Raw genomic sequence first — 25,792 nt, 5'->3', positions numbered from 1 at the left:
AAGCTTATTGAAAAATTGAAAAACCTTGATGTTAATCCTACTGTCCTACTTCGGGCCAGTGATTTCCTTCACAAGGGAAGAGTTTTTTCTTCAATCAGAGGGTGGTGAATTTTTGGAATTTTCTACCCCAGAGGGCTGTGGAGGCTAGGTCATTGAGTATATTCAAGTCAGGGATCAATAGATTTCTAGTTATTAACGATACAAAGGATATGGGGATAGTGTGGGAAAATGACTTTAAGGTGGAAGACCAGTCAATTGAATGGTGGAGCAGGCTCAAGGGGCCAAATGGCCTATCCCTGCTCAAACAGGACCCAACGGGTGTTAGTTTCCAGGATTTACTTGGATCCCATGTTAACAAATACCGGATCTGTTCAGGGCTGAGTACTGTCTTACTTTTCATCCTCTACATGAAATTGTCGATCAAAGTACAATGATGTAACAATCCTGAAGTATGCTGGTGGGTCTCATAAGGAATTACGCAGGAAACTAGGAACTTGGTGGAGAAGTTCATAAGATGGTGTGATAACAATGCTCTTAAACCGAATGAAAACAAGGCAAAAGAACTAGTTATAGACTTTAGGATCAAGCCAGTTAATGATATAAAAACAAAAATTGCTGGAAAAACTCTGACAGCATCTGTGGAGAGAAAGACAGAGTTAATGTTTCGTTAACCGTTTCTGCTGAAAAGAGTCATGCAGACTCGAAACGTTAACTCTTCTTTCTCTCCACAGATGCTGTTGGACCTGCTGAATTTTTCCTGCAATTTTTGTTTTTGTTTCAGATTTCCAGCATCCGCAGTATTTTACTTTTAGCCAGTTAATGATACTGTTCCTGTGAAGATTCATGGTGTGGGCATTGAAATAGTTACTAGTATCTAGGTGTCAAAGTAGATGATAAATTGAATTGGCGGGAACAGTGGTGCCAAGAGACATACACGATTATATTATCTCAGAAAATTAAAATCCTTTTTGGTAGATCCTACAATCATGAAACTCTTCTATACGTCTGTTGTTGAAAGTGCTATCCTTTTTGGATGTCTCGCCTGGTACTATTGCTGGACTCTTTAAGCATATAGAGATTATTGAACCAAACTGGAAGGGTATTTGACGAGCAGATTTTTCTTGACGAAAGAATTTTGACGGAAGTAGAGTGTCATGAACAATGAGCATCACCCCCTTGACTCAGTATTACTGTTGGTTGTATTCAGGTAAAAGGCTACAATCCCTCTGATGCAGGACAAGTTGTTTCCTGAACTCGTTGGTGCTCTTCTCTATAAGAACGTTTAACAGGAGTTTGATGTATGGACAAGGTTATGCATTCAGTGTGGGACATTGATTATTTTAATGCATTGGATAATTTTTAATACATATTTTAATTAATGTTAGATCTTTGTGATAGGGTAATTTTCTTTCCTTTATTCTTATTATTCATTTATATGTAATTTTTTAACGTATGAGCAATGTACCTGAAATGAATTTCTGTATGGACAATAAAGTTACATTGAATTGAGTTGATTTATGAAGTTGCAGTGTCTATGCCCCACTCTAAGAATGGTTTACTTTCTTTAAAAATACTGGTGCTGATAAGGTTGTGCATGAGTCAGGCTTTAAATAAAGGTGTCATAAGGACAGAGGATGTGGTTTATGATGAACATCAGGAATACTTTAAGACTTGGTTCAGAGACTTTTTTCATACTTACTTGGCTTTAATTGTCGTTTGCTCAATCATACAATGGGGTTACATCAGCTCCTGGTTGCTAAATGACAAATGAAGCTCAGGCCCTGCAATGCTTGCCTGAGAAACCAAACAAGTTACATTGTGTAAAAGTAGACCCCCATTTCATGGCTGAAAAAGGTAATGCAATATTGAGTTCCTCAGGGTAGTGCCTTTGGCTCAACCACCTTCAGGTCCTTCATCAGTGACCTGCCCTCCATCGTAAGGCCAGAAGTGGGGATGTTCACTGATGATTGCACAATGTTCAGTACCATTCACGACTGAAACAGTCCCGATCCATATGCAGGAAGACCTAGACAACATTCAGGCTTGGGCTGATAAGTGGAAAGCAACATTTGCGCCACACAAGTGCCAGGCAAATGGCCATCTCTATCAAGAGAGAAACTAACCATCTACCCTTGACATTCAATGATATTACCATCACTGAATCCAGCACTATCAACATCCTTGGGGTTACAATGACCAGAACTGGACCAGACATATAAATACTGTGTCTACAAGAGCAGGTCAGAGGCTGAGAATTCTGCAGACTCCCCAGAGCCTGTACACAATCTGCCAGGCACAAGTCAGAAGTGTGATGGAATGCTTCCCACTTCCCTGATTGAGTGCAGCTCATTCAACACCACAGGAAGCTTGACACCATCCAGGACAAAGCAGCCTGCTTGATTGGCAGCCCATCCACCACCTTAAACATTCACTCCCTTCACCACTGGCGCACATTGACAGCATGTACAAGATGCACTGCAGCAATTCACCAAGGCTCCTTTGACAGCACCTTCCAAACCCACGACCACTACCATCTAGAAGGACAAGGGCAGCCGGTGCATGGGAACACCAATATCTGCAAGTTCCCCTCCAAGCCACATGCTGTCCTGACTTGGAACTATATTGTCGTTCTTTTCACTGTTGCTGGGTCAAAACCCTGGAACTGCCTTCCTAATAGCACTGTGAGTGTACCTCTACCACATGGATTGCAGCTATTCAAGAAGTCAGCTCACCACCACCATCTCTAGGGCAATTAGGGATGAGCAATAAATTCTGGCCTAGCCAGTGACATCCACACCCCGTGAACAAATAAATAAATAAAAATCTCAGATTGAGTTTCTCATTGTAGGCCCTAGACCTTAAACTTTCAAATTTTCCGCACCCTGCAATCCCTGCATAGCATTGCAGTGTGTATTGTATTATTTTTACTGAGGATTCAGTAAAGCATACTATCAAGTATGCCAAAGTTTTCTCGATGTCCAGTTGATCTGTGAAAAGATACCTAACATTACAATTGTAGACTTTGCCTTACAATTTAGGGTTATCTGGAGAGTTTTGCACTGCGTACGCCAAGGTTTATTACTGGTTGTTCTAGTCTTTTCACTGTGAAAGTGGTAGGGCAGATACTGGCAGTTTGAATTCGTGAAATTAATTGGTGGCAATGTTAAATCATTTTGGTACGTTCTTGATTTTTTTTCCGCTATGGTGTATTGATTGATATGAATAAGCTTAACATTAGTGATAGTACTGCTTAGTGGTATGGCACACAATAATGTGCTGATTTGGATTTTGTAGTTTATAGGATTCCTGTACAAGAAGCTTCTGTATACCTGAGCAACCTGTGATACACTGAGTCTTCAGGACTTTCAAGAGAGCTGCTCCAAACCCTGAGTTACTATTCCTTTGTTTCAGTTTTTGATCTTGCTCTTGGGTTTGGGGGTGGCCAAGTGTTTAGATTGGCCTTGTTTCAGGTGTCTGCAGAGGTTCAGTGGTAGCACTCACTTCTGAGTCTGAAGGCCATGGATTCAAGCCCCACTCCAGAGTCCTGAGGTACATAATCTTGGCTGACATTTCAATACAGTACAGTACCATTGCTGAAGGCGTCATCTCTCGGATGATATGTTAAACCAAATGTTCCACTGTGCTCGCCCATGGACGTAAAATATCCGATGGCACCATTCGAAGAAGAGTATTGGAGTTCTTATGGTGCCCTGGCCAACGTGCATCCCTCCAACAACATCGGTAAACAGATTATCATGTCATTAGATGTTCTTGGGACCTTCCTCTGTGCAAATTGGTTGCTGCATTTCCCTTAATTACAATAGTGGCTACACTTCTATTGGCTATAAAGGGGTTTGCGATCTCCCAGTGTTGTGAAAGGAACTATATAAATGAAAATGATTTCTTATATCCTTTGTACAGCTTAGGTTATCTCATATTTCTTGTACTGTTGTAGTTTAATGGCTTAGGTCAGGATCAGTGCAATTAAATGGCACCCAATGTATTCTGTGGCTTTTAAATAAAATGATTATTCACATTAGCTGTGCTTATGCCAAAAAACATAAAATTGACAAGTCTGGTTTCCGAACATAGGACTGATAATAAGCGCGTAGCAGTGCAGTGAGTAACAATGTGGAGGTGCCTATTAAGGTGATGTGTTAACAATATGCTGCTTCTGAGTCTAGACACAGGTTATACATAGAAAAGCATAGAGTTATTGCACTTTGTGGATGAGTGCTTTTGCTCCACTAGTCTGCTCCTCTGCATAAAGCCAGATTAATAATAACTGCATTAGTCATCATTTGATGTCTACAGCAGGGTATGTGACAAATCCTCTATTATTGCTTGAGATTGCTGGTTTTAGAGGAGCTCAAGGTATAGTGTCAAGCAGGAGCGTAAAAGAAACGACCTTCAGCCCACAATGGTATGTGATATTTATGAGCTTATAATGTGCGTTTTCAATGTGACACTGTAGACTAGGATTGAAGGGATAATATTTTTGTTATGTACACAAAGAGAAGCAATGTACAATACGAAGTGTGGAGGAATGCTCGGTTTGGTTGTACGCCTGGATTAATACTTTGTACTGAATAGGAGGGAGTTTGTGTTTAATACTTTGGGATATGCCAGGCTGTACATCTACTGTATAAGTTGGAGTAGAGAATGAAAGGTTTATGAAGGACTATGTGCGGATGGTGGGGGTGTAGAATTGGGAATAGAACTGTACACAATACCTAGGACTATTAGCATGCACTGCATTTAGAATAGGTCATTGTAACCCCCAGGATATATACATGTACTAAGTAAACATAAATATTTGCAATGTAAATTGGAGCAGCCCATGTATATAACCATACAAGGGTGTATGGTAGACTATGCAAGTACCATGTCCAAGAGAATGTATTGAATTTGCAGCAGTTGTGAATAGTTTTGTATTTTGTTATTAGGGTATGGGATTGTTTTTGTGAATACGCTTGGTTGGAATCCTGTGTGCTGGTAAGTTCACTCGAACTTCCAGAAATATATTTATTTTATTGAGGCTTGACCTTCTGGCTCCATAAATAAAAGATGAAATGAGTGTCAGTAAACAGACGTTGGCTCATCTTCTGCTTCTTGCTGCAGCCCACTAAAGCAGTGAGTTTAATGAATTGCTTCTGCTTGCTGTGGTGCTCTGTTTAATCTGGAATAGATTTGTTGTGGATGGAGTCTCCCCTCAAATCAATGGATGAGTCTTAATGAAACGTGGAAATCTGTGTGTATATTGCTTGAGGAAGAGACTGTCAGCTGGAGTATCGAGCATGGCTGAGGTGGTTATTTCCTATGTACCCTATAACCTGAAGGAGAACATCCAACAATGATAGCAGCGTGCTATACTTCAAAACTGTAGCTGCGGAGACAGAACAAACCAGAAATATTGGTTGGCAAGAAAACCTTAAGATTTAGTTGGGCAGAAATTAGGTAGACTAGGCAGTGCTTTGAAGTGGATTGCGCTTTAGAAATTTGGAACCTCTCCCAGCAGTATTTGTCAACTAGCACCCCAGCCACCCTGTCCCTTTCCATTCTACTCTTTTATGGTTATTGTGATGCCACTCAGCTTTGCTGGCCCTGCTTTGTTGATTTCTCTCTTACCGTTTAAACTATGTAAACCCGACAACAACTGTTTGCATATATATATATCCTCTTTAATGTAGACAAATGTCTCAAGGCATTTCATGGAGAAGTAATCAGAAAAGAATGGATGCTAAGACAAAGAAGTAGATATTAGAATGGGAAACCCAAAGCTTGGTCAAAGAGGTAGGTTTGAAAGAGACCTTTTTAAAATTCATTTTACGGATGTGGGTGTCGCTGGCTAGGCCGGCATTTGTTGCCCATCCCTAATTGTTCTTGGTGGGGGGTGGTGAACTGCCTTCTTGAACTGCCGCAGTCCCTGTGGTGTAGGTACACCCACAGTGCTGTTAGGAAGGGAGTTCCAAGATTTTGACCCAGTGACAGTGAAGGAATGGAGATACATTTCCAAGTCAGGATGGTGAGTGGTTTGGAGGGAAACTTCATGACCTTGTCCTTCTAGATGGTAGTGGTCGTGGGTTGGAAGGTGCTGCCTAAGGGACCATGGTGAGTTTCTGAAGTGCATTTTGTAGATGGTACACACTGCTGCCACTGTTCGTCGGTGGTGGAGGAAGTGAAGGTGGAGAGGCAGGAATGTTGGATGGCTGAGGCTGTGACAGCCAATGATCAGGCAAAGGGAAGAGAGTTGCACAAAAGGCATGAGTCAGAGGAATGGAGCGGTCAAGAGGGAAGGTTGCAGAGATAAATGGGTGAGGCTATGAAGCAATTTAAAGAGGAAGAGAATTATTCTCTTAAGGCATTGGGCAACTGGGAACCAACATAGGCCAGCAAGGAGAGCAGTTTTAGATGAGCATAACACATTGCGTGATAGGATACTCTCAGCAGAGTTTCGGATGTGCTGAAGTTTAAGCAAAAAGGAAGATGGGAGGCTGGGTAAGTGTACTTTGGAACAATCGAATTTGATGGTGGAAGAGGCACACTTGAGGATTTCACTGGAAGATGGGCTTTTTTTTATTTGTTCATGGGATGCGGGTGTCCCTGGAAAAGCCAGCATTTGTTGCCCATTCCTCATTGTCCTTGAGAAAGTGGTAGTGAGTCGCCGCCTTGAACCGCTGGAGTCCATATGGTGTAGGTACACCCACAGGGCTGTTAGAAAGAGAGTTACAGGTTTTTGACCCAGCAACAGTGAAGAAACTGCAGTATAGTTCCAAGTCAGTCATGTGTAACTTGGTGGGAAACTTTCAGATTGTGGTCTTCCCATGTGTCTGTTTGTCCTTCTAGGTGGTAGAGGTCACAAGTTTGGAAGGTGCTGTCGAAGGAAGTTTGGTGAATTGCTGCAGTGCGTCTTCTAGATGGTACACACTGCTGCCACTGTGCTCTGGTGGCAGAGGGAATGAATGTTTAAAGTGGTGGATGGGGTGCAAGTGGAAGGTATTCCACTAAACTGCTGAGCTGTGCCTTGTAGATTGTGGTCAGACTTTGGGAGTCAGGAGGTGAGTTACTCATCGCAGAATTCCCAGCCTCTGACCTCCTCATAGCCATAGTATTTAAATGGCTCGTGTAGTTATGTTTCTGGTCAATGGTAACCTTCCCCCAAGATGTTGATGGTGGGGAATTCAGCGATGGTAATGCCATTGATCTTCAAAGAGATTTGGTTAGATTTTCTCTTGTTTGAGATGGTCATTGCCTGACATTTGTGGAGTCCAAATTTTACTTGCCACTAACTAACCGAAGCCTGAGGCAAGCAATGTTACCGAGGTAGATGAAGGCAGGCTTTGTGGTGGAGAGTATATAGGGTTTGAAGTTTAGGAATATAGACATAAGAGTAGACTATTCAGCCACTCAATTCTGTTCTGTCATTCAATTACATAAGACCATAAGACATAGGAGCAGAAATTAGGCCATTCGGCCCATCGAGTCTGCTCCACCATTCAATCATGGCTGATAAGTTTCTCAACCCCATTCTCCCGCCTTCTCCCCATCATGGCTGATCTATACCTGAAACCCATTTACCTGTCTTTGTTCTGTATCCTTTGATACCCATACCAACAAAAAGCTATTAGTCTCAAACTTGAAAATCTTAATTGACTCCATAACCTTGTGGGAGAGCCAGTTTGAGATTTCTAATTGCCTTTGTTTGCAAACATAGTGTGTTATTCATTTGGGGTGGAATAAAACACCAGATTAGCAAACCGTTTGCTGCAGATTAAGACAATAGCCAGAGACGATGTGACTGTAACATTAAGGGGTGGGTTTCTCTCCTACCAGTGGCAGGAGTGTTGTTTTCTCAGTTTCTTTTGAGTTCTGCAGTGCTGACAGGAAACAGGTAAATAGAGTAGAATTACATAATATGTACAACACAGAAACATACCAGTTGGCGTAACTTGTCCATGCAAGCATTTCTGTTGCACTCAAGCAACCTCCTGTCTTTCATTATCTAACTATAAGCATAACTCTCTATTTCCTTCTCCCTCATGCTTATCCAGTCTTCCCTGCATCTATACAATATGCCTCAACCACTCCCCGCAGTGGCAAGTCCCACACTTTCACCACTCTGAGTAAAGACATTTCTTCTGAATTTCCTATTTGATAGCTTGGTGACTATTTTATATTGATGGCCTCTAGTTTTGCTCTCCCCACAAATGACACATTCATTCTCTGTCTACTCAATCAAAGCCTTTCATAATTTTAAAAATCTTCATTCTTCATTTCCTGATAGGTATAACCTCCTATTTCTGGTACCACCTTTCTAAATCTACTTTAGACCTCCTCCACTGCCTCTCTACCCTTTTTATAATTTGGCGATCAAAGTTGCACACACTACTTCAAGTGTCGTCTAAAAAGTGTTGATGCAGATTGAGCATAACTTTATTTTTCAGTTCTGTTTGTCTAGAAATAACCTTGTGCTTTGTTGTTTTTTAATGGCCTAATTACCTGCATTGCTACTTTTAATGATTTGTATATTTGTATTCCAAAATTCCTTTGTTCCTCTACCCCATTTACATTAATATTTTCCAAGTAATATGTGACCTCTTTATTTTTCTTACCAACATGTAATACTTCACACTGATCTGTGAAGAAATTCAGTTGCCACTTCTACCCAATTTGCTCGATTATTAATGCCTTTTTGAAATTGTTGCAGCCCTTTTCAGCATTGACTACCTCTTCCTGTTGAATTTCATCAGCAAATTTAGAAATTGTGTTTTTGAATCCAAATTTTAAAATGATATAAATTGTGAACAATACCCTTGGGAGACTGCATTTGCTTCCATTCTGAGTAGATACCCTTTACCCCTACTTTATGCCTTCCTATTATAGCCAGTTAGCTTTTCATTCTGCTGTTTAACCTCTGATTCTGGACATTCTGACATTCTTAGTATGTTAATGTAGCATATGTTCAAAGGCCTTTTGAAAATCCTGATAAATTACATCTATTGCATTACCCTTGTCTACTCTTGGTTACCTATTCAAAGAATTCATTGAGATTGGTCTTTCCCTTTTGAAATCCATGCTGACTATTCATTGTCATATTTTTTGGTTTCTAGATATTTTCTCCCATAGTAGGGATTCCATTATTTTTCCTACCACCGATGCTAAGTTGATTGGTCTGTACTTTGTTCAACATGTTCTATCTTACTTCTAAACATAGGTATTACATTAGCTATCTGCCAGACCTGTGACACCACTTTTCGAACAAATTATTAAATATGTATAATAGTGCCTTTATTGTCTCTTTCCTTTGATTCTTTTATAGTTAGTGAATGACCATAATACGTAGGAGCAGAATTAGGCCATTCGGTCCATCAAGTCTGCTCCGCCATTCAATGAAATCATGGCTGATCTGATAATCCTCAACTCCACTTTCCTGCCTTTTCCCCATAACCCTTGATTCCTTTACTGATTAAAAAAATCTGTCTATCTCAGCCTGGAATATACTTAACCACCCAGCCTCTACAGGCCTCTGTGGTAAAGAATTCCACAGATTGACTACCCTCTGAGAGAAGAAATTCCTCTTCATCTCTGTTTTAAATGGGCGCCCCCTTACTCTGAGATTATGCCCTCTGGTCCTAGACTCTCCCACAAGAGGAAACAACCTCTCAGCATCTACCCTGTCAAGTCCCCTAAGAATCTTATATATTTCAATAAGGCTGTCTCTCATTCTTCTAAACTCCAATGAGTACAGGCCCAACCGACTCAACCTCTCCTCATAAGAAAATCCCTCCATCCCTGGGATCAACCTAGTGAACCTGCTCTGGACTTCCTTCAATTCCAGTATATCTTTCCTTAGTTAAGGGGACCAAAAGTGTTCACAGTATTCTAGGTGTGGTTTAACTTATGCCTTGTATAGTTTTAGCAAGACTTCCCCCTATTTTTATACTCCAATCCCTTTGAAATAAAGGCCAACATTCCATTTGCCTTCCCTATAACCTGCTGAACTTGTATGCTAGCTTTTTGGAATTCATGTGCAAGGACCCCCAAATCCCTCTGTGTTGCAGCTTTCTTCAGCCTTTCTCCATTTAAATAATATTCAGCTCTTTCATTCTTCCTGTCAAAGTGCATAACTTCACACTTTGCCACATTTTTGCCCACTCATTTAACCTATCTATATCCCTCTGTAGACTCTTTGTGTCATCCTCACCACTTGCCTTCCCACCTATTTTTGTGTCATCCGCAAACTTGGCGATAGTATATTCATTTCCCTCTTCCAAGTCATTAATATATATTGTAAATAATTGTGGCCCCAGTACTGATCCCTGTGGCACTCCATTCTGAAAATGCCCCCCGTATCCCAACTCTCTGTCTTCTATTAGTTAGCTAGTCCTCTATCTATGCTAACATACTACCCCCAACACCATGGGCTCTTATCTTATTAAGTAACCTTATGTGTGGTACCTTATTGAACGCCTTTTGGAAATCCAAATGTATTACATCGACTGGTTCCTCTTTATCTATCCTGCTTGTTACCTCAAAGAATTCTAATAAATTTGTCAGGCATGATTTCCCCTTCATGAAACCATGCTGACTCTGCTTGATTAGATTATGCATTTCTAAATGCTCTGCTATTACATCCTTTAAAATAGATGCAACATTTTCCCAATGACAGATGTTAAGCTAACTGGCCTATAGTTACCTGTTTTTTGTTCCCCCTCCCCCCTTTTTGAATAAGGGTGTTATATTGGCAGTTTTCCAATCCTCTGGGACTGTTCCAGAATCTAAGGATTCTTGGAAGATTACTGCCAGTGCATCCGCAATCTCTGCAGCTACTTCTTTTAATATCCTAGGATGCAACCCATCAGGTCCAACGGCCTTTAGCCCCATTAGTTTACTTAGTACTTTTTCTCCAGTGATAGTTATTGTGTTGATTTCCTCCCCCTCTTTTGCCCTATGATTATTTAGTACTTTTGGTATGCTATCAGTGTCTTCTACCGTGAAGACTGATGCAAAGTATTTATTTAACTCCTTTGCCATTTCCTGGTTCCCCATTATTATTTCCCCAACCTCATTCGCTAAGGGGCCTATATTGACTTTAGCCTCGCTCTTCCTTTTTACATATTTAAAGAAGTTCTTACTGTCTGTTTTTATATTATTTGCCAGTTTATCCTCAAAGTTTATTTTCTCCCTCTTTTTATTTTTTTGGTCATTTTCTGTTGGTTTTTAAAACTTTCCCAATCCTCTGGCTTACCACTAATCTTTGCCACGTTATATGTTTTTTCACTTTGATACTATCCTTAACTTACTTGGTTAACAATGGTTGGTTTATCCCCTTCCTAGAATCCTTCCTCACTGGGATATATCTTTGTTGTGCAACTCATCTGGGCCTGGAGTTTTATCTTCCTTGACCTTGATTAGTTTATTTAGTATTTCTCATTTTTATTTTATATGGGGTTATATAATTTCTGATCTCATTTTCTGATATCATGTCTATCTGACCTGTCTCCCTGTTAAATAGTGAAGCAAAGTAATTATGTAATAATTTTGTCATATCATTATGGCTGCCTGTAATTTTATCCTGACCATCCCTTTAAATGTTTCCCATTGCTGTTCAACACCATTGTTTTATTTTCTTAAGTTCTAATATAATCTCTATAGTTGGGAAGTTGAGAGGGAGTGGTGGTAAGGAAGAGATGTTCTCTTTACAAAAAATGGGCCATAGCCCATGAGCCTATTGCAATTTCTTTGAGGCAATTAGGAATGAAGGAATTTGTAATTATACAGTCCCTTTCATGGCCTCAGGAAACCCTGAAGCACTTTACAGCCAATCAAGTGTTTTGAAGTGTCATCACTGTTATAATGTAGGTTAATACAGTTGTCAGTTTGTGCACAAGAAAGTCCAACAAACAAGAATGAGGTACATGACCAAATAACCTGCTTTAGTGATGTTGCTTGAGGAATCAATATTTGCCTGGTCACATAAACTAGTGGATTATGCTGCTCAGTGGATAGTCATGCATTTGGAAGTCTTGCAAATCCAAGTTTTAAAGAAAATAAAGGTTCTTACAATGAAAGGGCAATTAACTAGCTAGCTGAAATATTGGCTTGGCAGCAGAGAAAAGAAATGAGTCAACTCTGTTGTTGGGAGGGAGAGGGAGGAATGACTAGCCGAGTTCTCCAGCAGTCGATTAGAGATCTTGTATCATATCGTGCATTAACATGGAGGAGAGTACTTCTGGTAGTAATACAAAATCTGCTGATAATGCACAGCTATGTAATGTAAAGGAAATTGATAATATAAAATATCTAGACAAATTAAATGGATGCAGCCTGGAAAGGAAAATGAGATTTAATGTGGGTTATTGTAAGGTAGCATACCATTGTGTACGGAGTGTATTTTAACTCTGCACAGCCCATTGGTAAGGCCGTGTTTGAATTACAATGTGCCCTATTTTGAGATGCATGGAAATGATTCGGAAACTTAAGTAGCATTGAGATGAGTCTGTTTTAGTTTGGAGTCTTGGAGGATGATACCTGTCAACAGCTTCTGGAGTTTGCACCACTAAATCTAGGTGTTTACCACTCTGTTTGAAATGTACAACTAAAAAAAAACTTGGTCTATGGTTCCAGCAACAGGATAAATGAGCCAGATTTAGTGGTGTAAACTTAGGGGTTGACTCATGGACAGCAATCTCCAACAATCCAAATTAAACTAGCACAAGTATAAAAGCAGTTTTAAAACTCTGTTAAAAATATCAGCTGACAAAATTGAACTTATTCTTCTCAGAGAAAATTCAGTGAAGATAAAGAACTGAAAAGGCTGAAGCTGCTGCATTCACATCTCCAACGAGAAAATTGTTATTGTGCCCCAGTGTCAGTGACTATGTCCCAGATAAAGCAAGGAGGAAAGTAGAGAATAAATGGGGACCCATTCCAGATAATTAGTCCCTGAGTTGGTATAATATAATGAAAAATCTTAAAATTGACAATTTGGTGTATGGCTGCATAGCTAAAGAAAAAGCAAATCTGAGGCATCAAGGGTATTACGTGATGAAGTCTGAAGGCTAGAAGAAATTTGTGAAAGCAGGTAAGGCAATGATTTGCAGAGGCAAAAGAGTGTGAAATAAATTAACTTCTGTTAGTTGAGCTGACAGGGCAACACAGATGTTTGCTGGTTTGCAGCAGATGTTGTGTGAGGGCAATATAGATGTTTGCTGGTTTCCAGCTTTTCAGATCTGCAGAGGTAACCTTTAATTCTGCCCATATAAAATGACTGGACGATAAGTATTTCAAATCCAGTGGAGAGGGACTGAGGCTTCTGTTCTTTTTAACATACATCTGTCAATATGAATCAGAATCATGGACAGGGACTCAAACCTTTCACAACCTAAAAATATCCTCAGATAAGAAAAGTAGAAAAACCAATTTGTTATACAAATGTGTAAAGTACGACAGTTAAGGTTGTAGAAGAAGGTTCTCAGAACAAATAGACAGCATGCTCAGCTTCTTTATTTGCAAAGAATCACACTGAAGACCTTGAACTATTAAGGTTTCACCTGATTCCAGTAGTTATTCAAAAGGACAGGTTCTGCATTTTACGGTTGCTATACCCAAGCTGAAGATTGATTGATTGTGACATTATGATAAAAATCCTCACAAGCCAGTTTGATATGCACTCCCAGATATTGCTGAAGGACAGTCATCAATCTGCACAAGCTGGACTACTTCACTGAAAATAAGAAATATCATTGGCCTTCCTACACTCTGTGCATCTCTTAAACATCTCAAAACCTTCACACACAATAGGCTGGATATTTCAGCTCCCCCCGCCAGCCATATTTTTGGCAGGGGGCACATAAAATGTGTTGGATGCCCAGCCCACCACCTTCCTACCCACCTGTTCTGCATAATACATTGGGTAAGATGCCCAATAAGCTGCCTGCTCTTAGCCCTATTGAGGCAATTAAGTGGCGATTAAGGGCCTCAACCTGTCTCCATTGCCATAAAAAGCTCGCCAGTGGCAGGCAGGCCAGAATGCAAAGGCCATTTTTGAAACAACTTCTTTGAAAAGGCAGGAAGGGGTGGGAGGGGGATACGCTCATCATCTCACCCCCGAATTGATGAGCGCCTCCCCCACCTTGTGCACATCGGGGGCACTCCCCGCAAGAAGTCATCCCCCCCGGTCTTTGTTCTTGATCTTAGCTACCCTTCAAAACCTGGCCTCCTCCCGAGGCTCTCCGATCTCTCCCTGCCCTAAAAGCCTAGTCACCATGATCTTCTTCCCGGGACCTCCTTGCAGTCCCAGCAGCACCCACTACTGAACTCTGGCGCTGTTGGGATTGGCCAGTAGCCCTCGAGGGTTGGACTTCCTGTCCACTGATGGGCAGAAGCCTGCCCCTGAGCCTTTTTAGCCCACTGGAAGCATGTTATCGCTGTGGGGCAGACATTCCTTCTTGGGGGGATGAGCAATCCGCCCTCCCCTCCTTATGAAATCTAGCGCAGTGTAGTTCTTTGGTTTTTATTGACTGTTGACAATGCAGGCAAATGCAGCAGCTTCTTTACACACAGCATGATCTGAATTGGTTTAGGGAGGAAAGTTGGATAGCATGAATACTAGATGACATCATGCTTGTCTTCAAATAATGTCATTGGATCTTTAAGATTTGCTTAAATCGTAGTACAGACAGTTGCGATCTTGATTTAATGTTGCAGCTCCCTCTACTGCATTTCAATGTCAGCCCAATTTATGTGCTGCAGTGGTTAGAAACCACAACCTTCTGACTTAAGGTGAGAGAGCTACTAAGATGACATTTTACAGAGGACCGGAGGACAGCCAATGTGGTACCGTTATTCAAGAAGGGAGGAAGGGATAAACCAGGGAACTACAGGCCAGTCAGTCTAACCTCGGTGGTGGGGAAACTATTGGAAACAATTCTGAGGGACAGAATTAATCTACACTTGGAGAGGCAGGGATTAATCAAGGACAGTCAGCATAGTTTTGTTAAGGGAAGGTCATGTCTGACCAATTTGATTGAATTTTTTGAAGAGGTGACCAGGTGTGTAGATGAGGGCAATGCATTTGACGTAGTCTACTTGGACTTCAGCAAGGCTTTTGATAATGTCCCGCATGGGAGACTGATAACGAAGGTAAGAGCCCCTGGGATCCACGGCAAATTGGATCCAGAATTGGCTGAGTGGCAGGAAGGGGTATTTTTGTGATTGGATGCCTGTGTCCACTGGGGCTCCACAGGGATCAGTGTTGGGTCCCTTGCTGTTTGTGGCATATATAAACGATTAAGACTTGAATGTAGGAAGATTCATCAGTAAGTTCGCGAATGACACGAAAATTGGTGAGGTGGTAAATAGTGAGGAGGATAGCCTCAGATTACAGGAGGATATTGATGGGCTGGTCAGATGGGCTGATCAGTGGCAAATGGAATTTAATTCGGATAAGTGTGAGGTGATGCACTTGGGCAGGACAAACAAGGCAGGGGGATACACGATGAATGGTAGGACCCTGGGAAGTACCGAAGATCAGAGGGACCTTGGTGTGCATGTCCACCAGTCCCTTAAGGTAGCGGGACAGGTAGATAAGGTGGTTAAGAAGGCATATGGGATACTTGCCTTTATTAGCCGAGACATAGAATATAAGAGTAGGGAGGTTATGCAGGAACTGTATAAAATGCTGGTTAGGCCACAGCTAGAGTATTACGTGCAGTTCTGGAATCCGCATTGTAGGAAGGATGTGATTGCACTAGAGAGACTGCAGAGAAGATTTACCAGGATGTTGCCTAAGCGGGAGAGTTTTAGTTATGAGGAGAGATTGAATAGACTGGGGTTATTTTCCCTGGAGCAGAGGAGATTGAGGGGGGGGACATGATTGAGGTGTATAAAATTATGAGGGGCATAAATAGGGTAGAGAGGAAGGAACTTTTCCCCTTGGTGGAGGGATCAATAACCAAGGGGCATAGATTTAAGGTAAGGGGCAGGAGGTTTAGAGGGGATGTGAGGAAGAATTTTTTCACGCAGAGGGTGGTGGGAATCTGGAACTCACTGCCTGAAAGGGTGGTAGAGGCAGATACCCTCATAACATTTAAGAAGTATTTGGATGTGCACTTGTGATGCCATGGCATACAAGGCTATGGGCCTAGTGCTGGAAAATGGGATTAGAATAGTTAGGTACTTGTTTGACCAGTGCAGACTCAATGGGCCGAAGGACTTTTTTCTATGCTGTAGACCTCTATGATTATAAACTGAGGAAACTTAGCTTTGGGCCAAATAAATGGATAATACAAGATTGAGTTTCAGATGCTTTTGTTATGTTCAGTGCCACATAACTCTAATTTAAATTAGGATACAATACAAGGCAGGGGTGTTTAGTGATAATCAGGACAAACTTTAACTCTGGAACAAAATGATTAAAATTTCCCCAAATGCATCTGGAATTTTGATTTTGACATTAATCCCAAATTTGCAATACCTCCTTACATTGATTGCTGACTTGCGTTGGACCTCTTGATGTAAGGCCACCTGGAGCAAATTTGAGGACATTTCATTTGTATAGTTGAACTTACACCAATAGTATGGAGTTTTTAACCTTCATTATTTGCAGTAGCTCCCTCCACAGGTAGATGGGTAGAAATAAATGCACAGGACCAGAAAAGATTGCTGAGGTCGATTTGGTTGGACCCAGATGTGGGTTGGATTATTGCTAAAATTAAAAAGAAAAACTTGCATTTGTATAGCACCTTTCACAGCCTCAGGCTGCCGCAAAAACAGAACAAATCCAATCTGGCACAATACCACTCTGTCAGTCTACTCTCATTCATTCCTATGATGGAGTGTAGTGTAATTATACAGTAGTAACACTAAAGAAAAGTGCAAGCTCAGTGTTTGAGAATGGAAACTGGCAGAGATGAGATATTAGCCCAAAATAGGTAGTATCTGATTAAAATACTGTGTGACTGGCTATAGCCTTTTTTGTACACTTATTTGTTCATGGGAAGTGGACATCACTGGCTAGGCCAGCATTTATTGCTTGTCCCTACTTGCCCTTTATCCCTGTAAACAGTTTGCTCAGCTGTATCGGCTGAACTCAAGTTTTAAAATTATTACTCTGTTATATTAAATTCAGCATTTTCCCCTCAGCATTAAGGCATTAGTAATGAAACTAGACTGGTTGCCATGGAAACATGAATTGCTGGTTACCTAGAGAGGGATTTGTAGCTGATCCTTCATGGATGTTCTAACAAAGGCAATGCAAGTTACTGTAGCATTGAAATAAATGGAAGATCCCAGGAGCTCAACCAGCTGAAATGGTCAAACACTGACCACTATCTTAGGCTATCAATAAATATTATTTTCTTTCAGTGTTGATGGAAAGGCTTGTTGAATTATCCCTCCTTGCTTACTTTTTCCTATCTCTTGTTACTTACACTTTGTTATCTGGACGAAGCGTTTTTGGGATGTGTCAAGAGTTCGCTTGCATGTGTTTGCATGGCAGCTGCAGGGCAAACTCCAGATATGTTGGGATGATTTGAGTTGGCAGCAATCGTTGAGTGATTCATATATGCTTTCAGTGCTTTTGGTGCACAGAGTGGTTGTTGCAGAATGATTGCAAATAAACTGCAAAAGTTGAACATTTAGCGCAATTGGGAATTCGGTGTAGAGGGAGAAGGCGATACTGCTTTTTGCTTCCAATGCAACTTGTAGTTCGTGTAAGCTTGAGGCAGAAAGTATTTAAAATTCTTGTCCAGTGTTTTTTGTGCTTAGTGCAAGTTAATATAGAGAAAAAGAAAAACATTTCAGAATGAGTGAAAAATTAGGTATAAATAATATAGACTAAGATATGGCAACACAGTTGTGTATCTGGATTCCAGTATGTAGGAACTTGTGGACAGTGAGACTATACAGTGTTAACATATCTGCAGTAGGTGGCTCCATCTCAAATCTCTCTGGCTCAGAATCATTGAGCTGAAGTGCAGGTTGGAGACACTCCATTAAATAAGGGAGGTGGAGCATTGCCTGAATAGTTTGCCCCAGACTTCAGTCACACTTCCCAGAAAAGTATAGGTTTAGAATGGGATTGATATGATCAATAATGTACATAGTAAGGGGAACCCTGATTAAAGTATAGAAAGAGGATCCACAGATCCTATTCAACTGGTACAATCTACTTCCTACTCGTGAAGTTAAGGATAAAAACTGTTGGAAGGACAACCAGAATACAGACTATAGCACCTTAGAACAGGGGGAAGGGGAGGGCATCCTGTTTGGAAAGTATCAGGAACTAGAGCTAAATCGAAGAACAAAGCCTCGAGTCATAATTTCTAGATGGAACTTTTCATTGGAATGGGCTACACTTGAATGGGGTGCGATCAGGGTCCTAGCAGAAAAGAGTAATTAGAAGGGCTTCCAACTGGTAAATCAGGGGGAGGGTTCAAGTGAAAAAGGTAGTATTCAAAATAGTTCAAAAATAAATGAAAGGGAAGAAAGTAGAGTAACAGTCAGAAATTGTGCTTTAGGCGATATAGATAAACTGATTAAACTAGGAGATACATTTTTTTTAAAATGAGCAAAGCATTAAGGCAGAAGGACAGGTTAGGGGGTGTGGCCCAAAGAAACATCCTTTGTGCAAACAGAGCATAAGGAGCAAATTGAATGAATTGCAGATGCAAATTCAACTTAAAGGGTTTTAATGGGGGATTTCAGGATTGAAGCTAGGAAACACTTCACATAAAAGATGATAGAAGTTTGGAACTCTCTCCTGGAAATGGCAATTGACATTAATATAATGTTAATTTTGAAACTCAGATTGAGATTTTTAGAACCAAAGGTATTAAAGGGATATGGAGCAAAGGCAAGAATAGGGAGTCAGGCCGCAGATCAACCATGATCTCATTGAATGACAGAACAAGCTTGAGGGCTAAATGGCCTACTCCTGTTGAAATGTTCCTTGAGTAGCAGAATCACTTGGAAGGGTGCACTGATAAACAACAGTAAAAAACTCAAAGAAGCTATACCTGGTGGGATTATGACATATATCTGGGCAGCATAGTATTAACAGTGATGTGTTCATTGATGTGCTACTGCACTTTATGGATAGATTTGCCTATTGGGATTTTGAAGTTTCTGCAATAACACTCAATTGGGGTTTCTCTCTGGATCCCTGTGTTAGGGATGAAGCAAATAACAGATAAAGTTGCCAGCCTGCTGTGACCTGCAGTGATTTTGGGGTGGGTTTTATTTCTCGTGTGCTCCCAAAGAAACCTTAAACTCAGCTGCTGCATGTCTGGTCTGGTGAATAAAGAAGATCCTAGGGTACGATCTCAGAGATTTATTACCACACCTTCGGAGCCAAGCTGCCACCAAAACTCAAACAAACATTTTGTGCAAATCTTATTTGTTAAACCTCATTAAATAAGAACATTTAATAGGTGAAACTGTAAAAGGATTTGGGGAGCAGAGAGATTTAGGGATTCAGAGATACCAGTTTTTAAAAGTTTGAGAATAGGTTGATTTAGCTGAGATCCTAAGATTTAGTAATAAGGAGATAAAGGACAAAAACAAAACAGTAGAATATAGTAAAAAGCAAAAAACTGTGGATGCTGAAAAATATAGTTTGCAGTTTTGAGTGCTTTACTTTAGAAAGGATATCAAGGCTTTAGTGAGCATTAAGGTGGGATTCACTAAAACGATACCAGCAATGGGAATCTTTACTTAAGAGAGGAGAGTAGGGAAAATGGGGTTCTTTCCAATAGGAAATAAGGGTTAAGAGGAAAATGGTTGAGATGTTTAAATTTTGAGAGGTTTTAATATATCGGGAACAATTTTATTTCCACTGGTTATCAAGTCAGTAGAAAAGGGGGATGTTTCATGCAACCCTAACAGAATACCCTAACAGAGTCAGTGGTGGAAAGAGAATGCATAATGTTTTTTCAAATACTTCCCTTTAAAAATTTTGTGTGAAAAATGGAACTAAGCGGAGAGTTCTTTCAGAAAGCTGACATAAGCATGGTGGGCTGAAAGGCTGCTTTTCTTGAAACTGCAATGTAAAATCATTGTCTGGTGAATGTTTGTTGTAGCTGTAATCTATCTTTAAAATAATTGCTACCCCTCCTTTTTCTTCCAGATGCCTTGTTGGCCGACCTAGAGTCGACAACTTCACATATTTCAAAAAGGCCCATTTTCATCCCGGAGGAGACTCCATACTCCTACCCAACAGGAAGCCATATATGCCAGGAAGTATCCGTGCCCCCACCAGTGCCACCTCCTCCCTCTGCTGATGCTCTGAATGGAGTAATCATTGACACAGTCGAACAGTGGCAGTCTCCTGTTCCAAGATATCAACAGCAACAGGTAGGTGTAAACCAATCATTGACCCATGTTTCCACTTGGTAGTTATTGTTTTTTTTTGATCCCCATTTCCCACCACTCGTGGCGCTTTTACCTGAATTCTTCATCTTGAATTTGAACATTCTATTCAATTCCTTGAGTTTAACTCCTCCTTTAGAGTATCAATAGAATGAGCACATGAGGGTAGCAATATCTATCACAGACTTGGATCATCCTGGGTTAAGTAGGTCTCTCTCATCAAGGCACTGAGTATAACTTCAATCTTTCAGTAAGCATAATGGGTTGTTTCAGTTTAATGCCACTGCCAGTGTCCAGGGAAGAACAATGTGCCTTTAATCCCTGCCAGTAATAACTAAGCTCCAACACCAGCCATTTCATAATTGCTTTCTGAAAAATGGGTAAAACCATCTTTTGTACATGCTGCTGTTTTGTATCGTCTGAAAGGATTCCATTTCTTTGATAAGGTGAGAAAGAATACTGTTTCATGTGCGTCAGCTGGGGGCTAAACGTGTCAATGACATTCTATGTGCAGACGAAATGTGAATGTTCTCTGTTTCAATGATTTGAATTTGGGTGCAGAGTGGTGGCATGAGGTTGACAATGACAAACATGGGGAAGTGTGATTCATAGTGTGCACTGGGAGTATAACTTGAACCATGTGACTGGCGTAGAACAAGTGTTTGGAGTGTGACTGGAGTTCTAGTCTGAACCCCTTTCACTGTGTCCACACTTCTGATAAATGTGTAGCATTACAGGAACAAGTTCAAAGCAACTCCCAGCTTTCCAGAAGGCTCACCTATCTCTACCACGCTAAGTTGAAATTTCCAGTGCCCTTCGAATCCCACTTATCCTGAGCGCTCCTGATCCAGTTTTCGCCAGCAAGGCCCAACTCGGTGACTCCTTGTTGCTTAAATCTCCAAAAGTCTCATCTATTCTGACCCCTGTCTTTCAAACAAACTCCCACAGGCATCCTGCTTGGTTGTTTTTCTTATTGTGCATTCATGGAATGAGGGCATCGCTGGCTAGGCCAGCATTTATAGCCCATCCTTAATTGCCCTTGAGAAGGTGGTTGTGAGCTGCGTTCTTGAACCGCTGCAGTCCATGTGTTGTAGGCCCATCCACAGTGCTGTTAGGGAAGGAGTTCTAGGATTTTGACCCAGCGACAGTGAAATAACAGTGATATATTTCCAAGTCAGGGTGTTGACTGGCTTGGAAGGGAATTTGCAGTTGCTGGTGTATCTGCTGCCCTTGCCCTTCTAGATAGTAGCAGTTGTGGGTTTGGAAGGTGCTATCTAAGGAGGCTTGGTGAGTTCCTGCAGTGCATGTTGCGGATGGTACACACTGCTGACACTGTTCGTTGGTGGTGGATGGAGTGAATGTTTGTGGATGGGGTGCTGATCAAGCAGCCTGCTTTGTCCCGGATGGTGTCAAGCTTCTTGAGTGTTGTTGGAGCTGCACACATCCAGGCAAGTGGGGGAATATTCCGTCACACTGCTGACTTGTGCATTGTAGATGGTGGACAGGCTTAGGGGAGTCAGGAGGCGAGTTACTCGCCACAGGATTCCTAGTCTCTGACCTGCTCTTGTAGTCACAGTATTGATATGGCTAGCCCAGTTCGGTTTCTGGTCAATGGTAAGCCCCAGGATGATGATAGTGGGGATTCTGCATGGTATTGCCATTGAATGTCAAGGGGTGATGGTTAGATATTCTCTCCTTGGAGATGGTCATTGCCTGGCACTTGTGTGGAGCGAATGTTACTTGCCACTTGTCAGCCCAAGCTTGGATATTGTCCAGTTCTTGCTGCATTTGGACATGGACTGCTTCAGTATCTGAGGACCTCCGAATGGTGCTGAACATTCTGCGATCATCAGTGGACATCCCCACTCCTGACCTTATGATGAAAGGAAAGTCATTGATGAAGCAGCTGAAGATGGTTGGGCCTAGGGCAGTACCCTGAGGAATTCCTGCAGTGATGTCCCGGAGCTGAGATGATTGACCTCAAACAACCACAACCACCTTCCTTTGGGCTAGGTATGACTCCAACCAGCGGAGAGTTTTCCCCCTGATTCTCATTGACTCCAGTTTTGCTTGAGCTCTTTGATGCCACACTTGGTCAAATGCTGCCTTGATGTCAAGGGCAGTCACTTTCACCTCACCTCGGGAGTTCAGCTCCTTTTTCTGTGTTTGAACCAAGACAGTAATAAGGTCAGGAGCTGAGTGACCTTTCTGGAACCCAAACTGAGCGTTAGTGAGCAAGTTATTGCTAAGCAAGTGCTGCTTGATAGCACTATTGATGACCTCTTCCATCACGTCACTGATGATCGAGAGTAGACTGAATGGGTGGTAATTGACCGGGTTGGATTTGTCCTGTTTTTTGTGTACAGGACATACCTGGGCAGTTTTCCACATAGCCAAGTAGATAGCAGTGTTGTAGTTGTGCTGGAACAGCTTGGCTAGTGTTGTGGCAAGTCCTGGAACACAAGTCTTCAGTACTGTTGCCAGAATATGTCAGGGCCCAAAGCCTTTGCAGTATCCAGTGCCTTCAGCTGTTTCTTGATATCACATGGAGTGAATTGAATTGGCTGAAGACTGGCATCTGTGATGCTGGGGACCTCCGGAGGAGACCGAGATGGATCACCCACTTGGCACTTCTGGCTGAAGATTGTTGCGAATGCTTCAGTCTTGCCTTTTGCACTGATATGCTGGGCTTCCCCATCATGGAGGATGGGGATATTTGTGGAGCCTCCTCCTCCAGTGATTTGTTTAATTGTCCACCAGCATTCACGACTGAATGTGGCAGGATTGCAGAGCTTAGGTCTGATCCCTTGGTTGTGGAATTGCGTAGCTCTATCTGTTGCTTGCTGCTTAGGTTATTTGGCATGCAAGTAGTCCTGTGTTGTAACTTCACCAGGTTGACACCTCATTTTTAGGTATGCCTGGTGCTGCACTGGCATGCCCTCTTGGCATGCTTCGTTGAAGCAGGGTCGATCCCCTGGCTTGGTGGTAATGGTAGAGTGGAGGATATACCAGGCCATGAGGTTACGGATTGTGGCCGAGTACAATTCTGCTGCTGCTGATGGCCCACAGCGCCTCATGGTTGCCCAGTCTTGAGTTGTGTGACCTGTCCGAAATCTATCCCATTTAGTACGGTGGTAGTGCCACTCAACACAGTGGAAGTTATCCTCAATGTGAAGGCAGGACTACTTCTCCAAGAGGACTGTGCGGTGGAAACTCCTACCGATATTGTCATGGCCAGATGCATCTACAGCAGGCAGCTTTGTGAGGATGAGGTCAAGTATGTTTTTCCCTCTTGTTGGTTCCCTCACCACCTGCCGCAGAGTTTAGCAGCTATGTCCTTTAGGACTTGGCCAGCTCAGTCAGTAGTGGCGCTACCAAACCACTCTTGCTGATGTCCCCCACCCAGAGTATATTCTGCATCCTTGCCTCCCTCAGTGCTTCCCCCAAGTGGTGTTCAACAGGAGTGCTGATTCATCAGCTGAAGGGGGAACAGTACATGGTAATCAGCAGGAGGTTCCCTAGCCCATGTTTGACCTGACCCCATGAGACTTCATGGGGTCTGAAATCGATATTGAGGACCCCCAGGGCAACTCCCTCCTGACTGTATACCACTGTGCCTGCACCTCTGCTGGGCCTGTCATGTTGGTGGGACAGGACATACCCAGGGATGGTGATGGCGGTGTCTGGAACATTATCTGTAAGGTATGATTCCATGAGTATAACTATGTCAGGCTGTTGCTTGACTAGTCTGTGAGACAGCTCTCCCAATTTCGGCACAAGCTGCCAGATGTTAGTAAGGAGGACTTTGCAGGGCCGACGGGGCTGATTTTGCTGTTGTCGCTTTTGGTGCCGAGATCGAAGCCTGGTTGTCCATCCAGTTTCATTCCTTTTAGACTTTGTAGTGGTTTGATACAACTGATTGGTTTGTTCGGCCATTTCAGAGGGCATTTAAGAGTCAAACACATTGCTGTGGGTCTGGAGTCCCATGTCAGCCAGACCAGGTAAGGATGGCAGATTTACTTCCCTAAAGGACATCAGTGAGCCAGATGGGTTTTTACGACAGTCGGCAATGGTTTCGTGGGAATCATTAGACTTTTAATCCATACCACTACGCCACCATTCCCCGTGGTGGCGTAGTGGTATGGATTAAAAGTCTAATGATTCCCACGAACCCACCCCCACCCCCTTCTGCACAGCAGTAGCTATTTTGCTTTTTTCATACAGCAGTATCTTATTTGTGTCTCTTGGTGTCCCAAAAAATCAATTTGCCCTCTGGGGGGGTACTGTGTAAATGTGTTAAAACTGTAACTTGATTTCAGTAGGTGCCTGTTTGAGTTTCTCCCCCATGGCAACTAGATAACATGGGTCAGTCTCCAAGCGGGGGTGTTTATTTTTACCTCACCCCCCACCTGACCTTTTCAGAATGTTCTGTTTCACTTTAAGGTAAAGAAGACATTTTAAAACATAACCATCTTGTAAAGTTCAGCTTCACTATATATAAATATCTCATGATTTCTATTGCCGTAATACCTGTTTCTCTTCCCTCCCAATTTCTCTTTTACTTTGTTTTCTACCCCCTCAATCAGTTATTTCTTACCTTCTGTCTGTCATCATGAGCGCCCACATGTCATCCTGAAAGGTACATGGGCTTATATAGGATCCATATGCGCTGTATCTAAGATGGTAAGAGATGTAAATAAACTTTGCCTAAATTGAACTGAATGAATGATCACCAGGTTTATTCCCTACATTGAATTGATAGGTATCAAGGAGGAGTGTAAACACAGCTTGCATTATGATTGATAGCAACAATAATTTAGCCCTAGCATGCTTACAGGTAAGACAAATGACATTAAAAGGAGTGTGGCCTCATGGTGGAGAGATGGTTTGGGAGTAGAAAGCCAAGAGTGGGAATACATAGATAGCTTTCGAATTGGTGGGATTTAGGTCATGATATGCCTTTTGACTCTGAGCTGTGCTACCCTTCTGTCTTTCATTTATGCCAAGTGATTTGCACATAGGCACAAGGGATATTATATTGAAGTTGACCAAATTAGGGAACATAGCAATCCATGAGAAAGATGCAGATAAATGTAGTCAGTTTAGTTGACCAATAAATGACTGAAATAATTCAATACAGAGAAATCTGAAATGATACATTTTAAGAAAAAGAGCAGTAAAGGGAATCGACTGTAAAGATAAGGCTTTAAACACAATGGAGGAACACTGAGATCTCAGGATAGAGGTATGTTGATCTTTAAAGGATCAAGAGCAGGTGGAAAACGCCATAAAATTCAAGTGGGATTCTATGTCTTATACTCTGGGAAATTGAATACAAAGGGAAGGATGTGATGTTAAGTTTATGCAAGACTTTGGGTAGATTCCATTAGAGCATGGATATTACAGCCATAAAAACATTGCA

At 41.8% G+C, this 25,792-nt stretch overlaps 1 protein-coding gene across 6 annotated transcripts in view; it reads left to right on the top strand.

Annotated features, from left to right (window-relative positions):
• LOC144687594 (paxillin-like) overlaps positions 1-25,792 on the top strand; it is a 177,687-nt gene that overhangs the window by 114,486 nt on the left and 37,409 nt on the right. For 5 of the 6 annotated variants that reach the window (XM_078553924.1, XM_078553923.1, XM_078553922.1 and 2 more), the window contains exon 2: positions 20,129-20,355. In XM_078553924.1, the coding sequence (XP_078410050.1) occupies positions 20,129-20,355 (227 nt within the window). Of the gene's footprint in view, positions 1-6,351; positions 6,499-20,128; positions 20,356-25,792 lie in introns of those variants that run through there. The other variant, XM_078553925.1, reaches the window with a different exon arrangement.

This window comes from Cetorhinus maximus, chromosome 12, assembly GCF_964194155.1.
Source record: "Cetorhinus maximus chromosome 12, sCetMax3.hap1.1, whole genome shotgun sequence".
Lineage (NCBI taxonomy): Eukaryota > Metazoa > Chordata > Chondrichthyes > Lamniformes > Cetorhinidae > Cetorhinus > Cetorhinus maximus.
The sequence above is the reverse complement of the archived record's forward strand: the minus strand, read 5'-3'. Positions and strand labels throughout refer to the sequence as shown.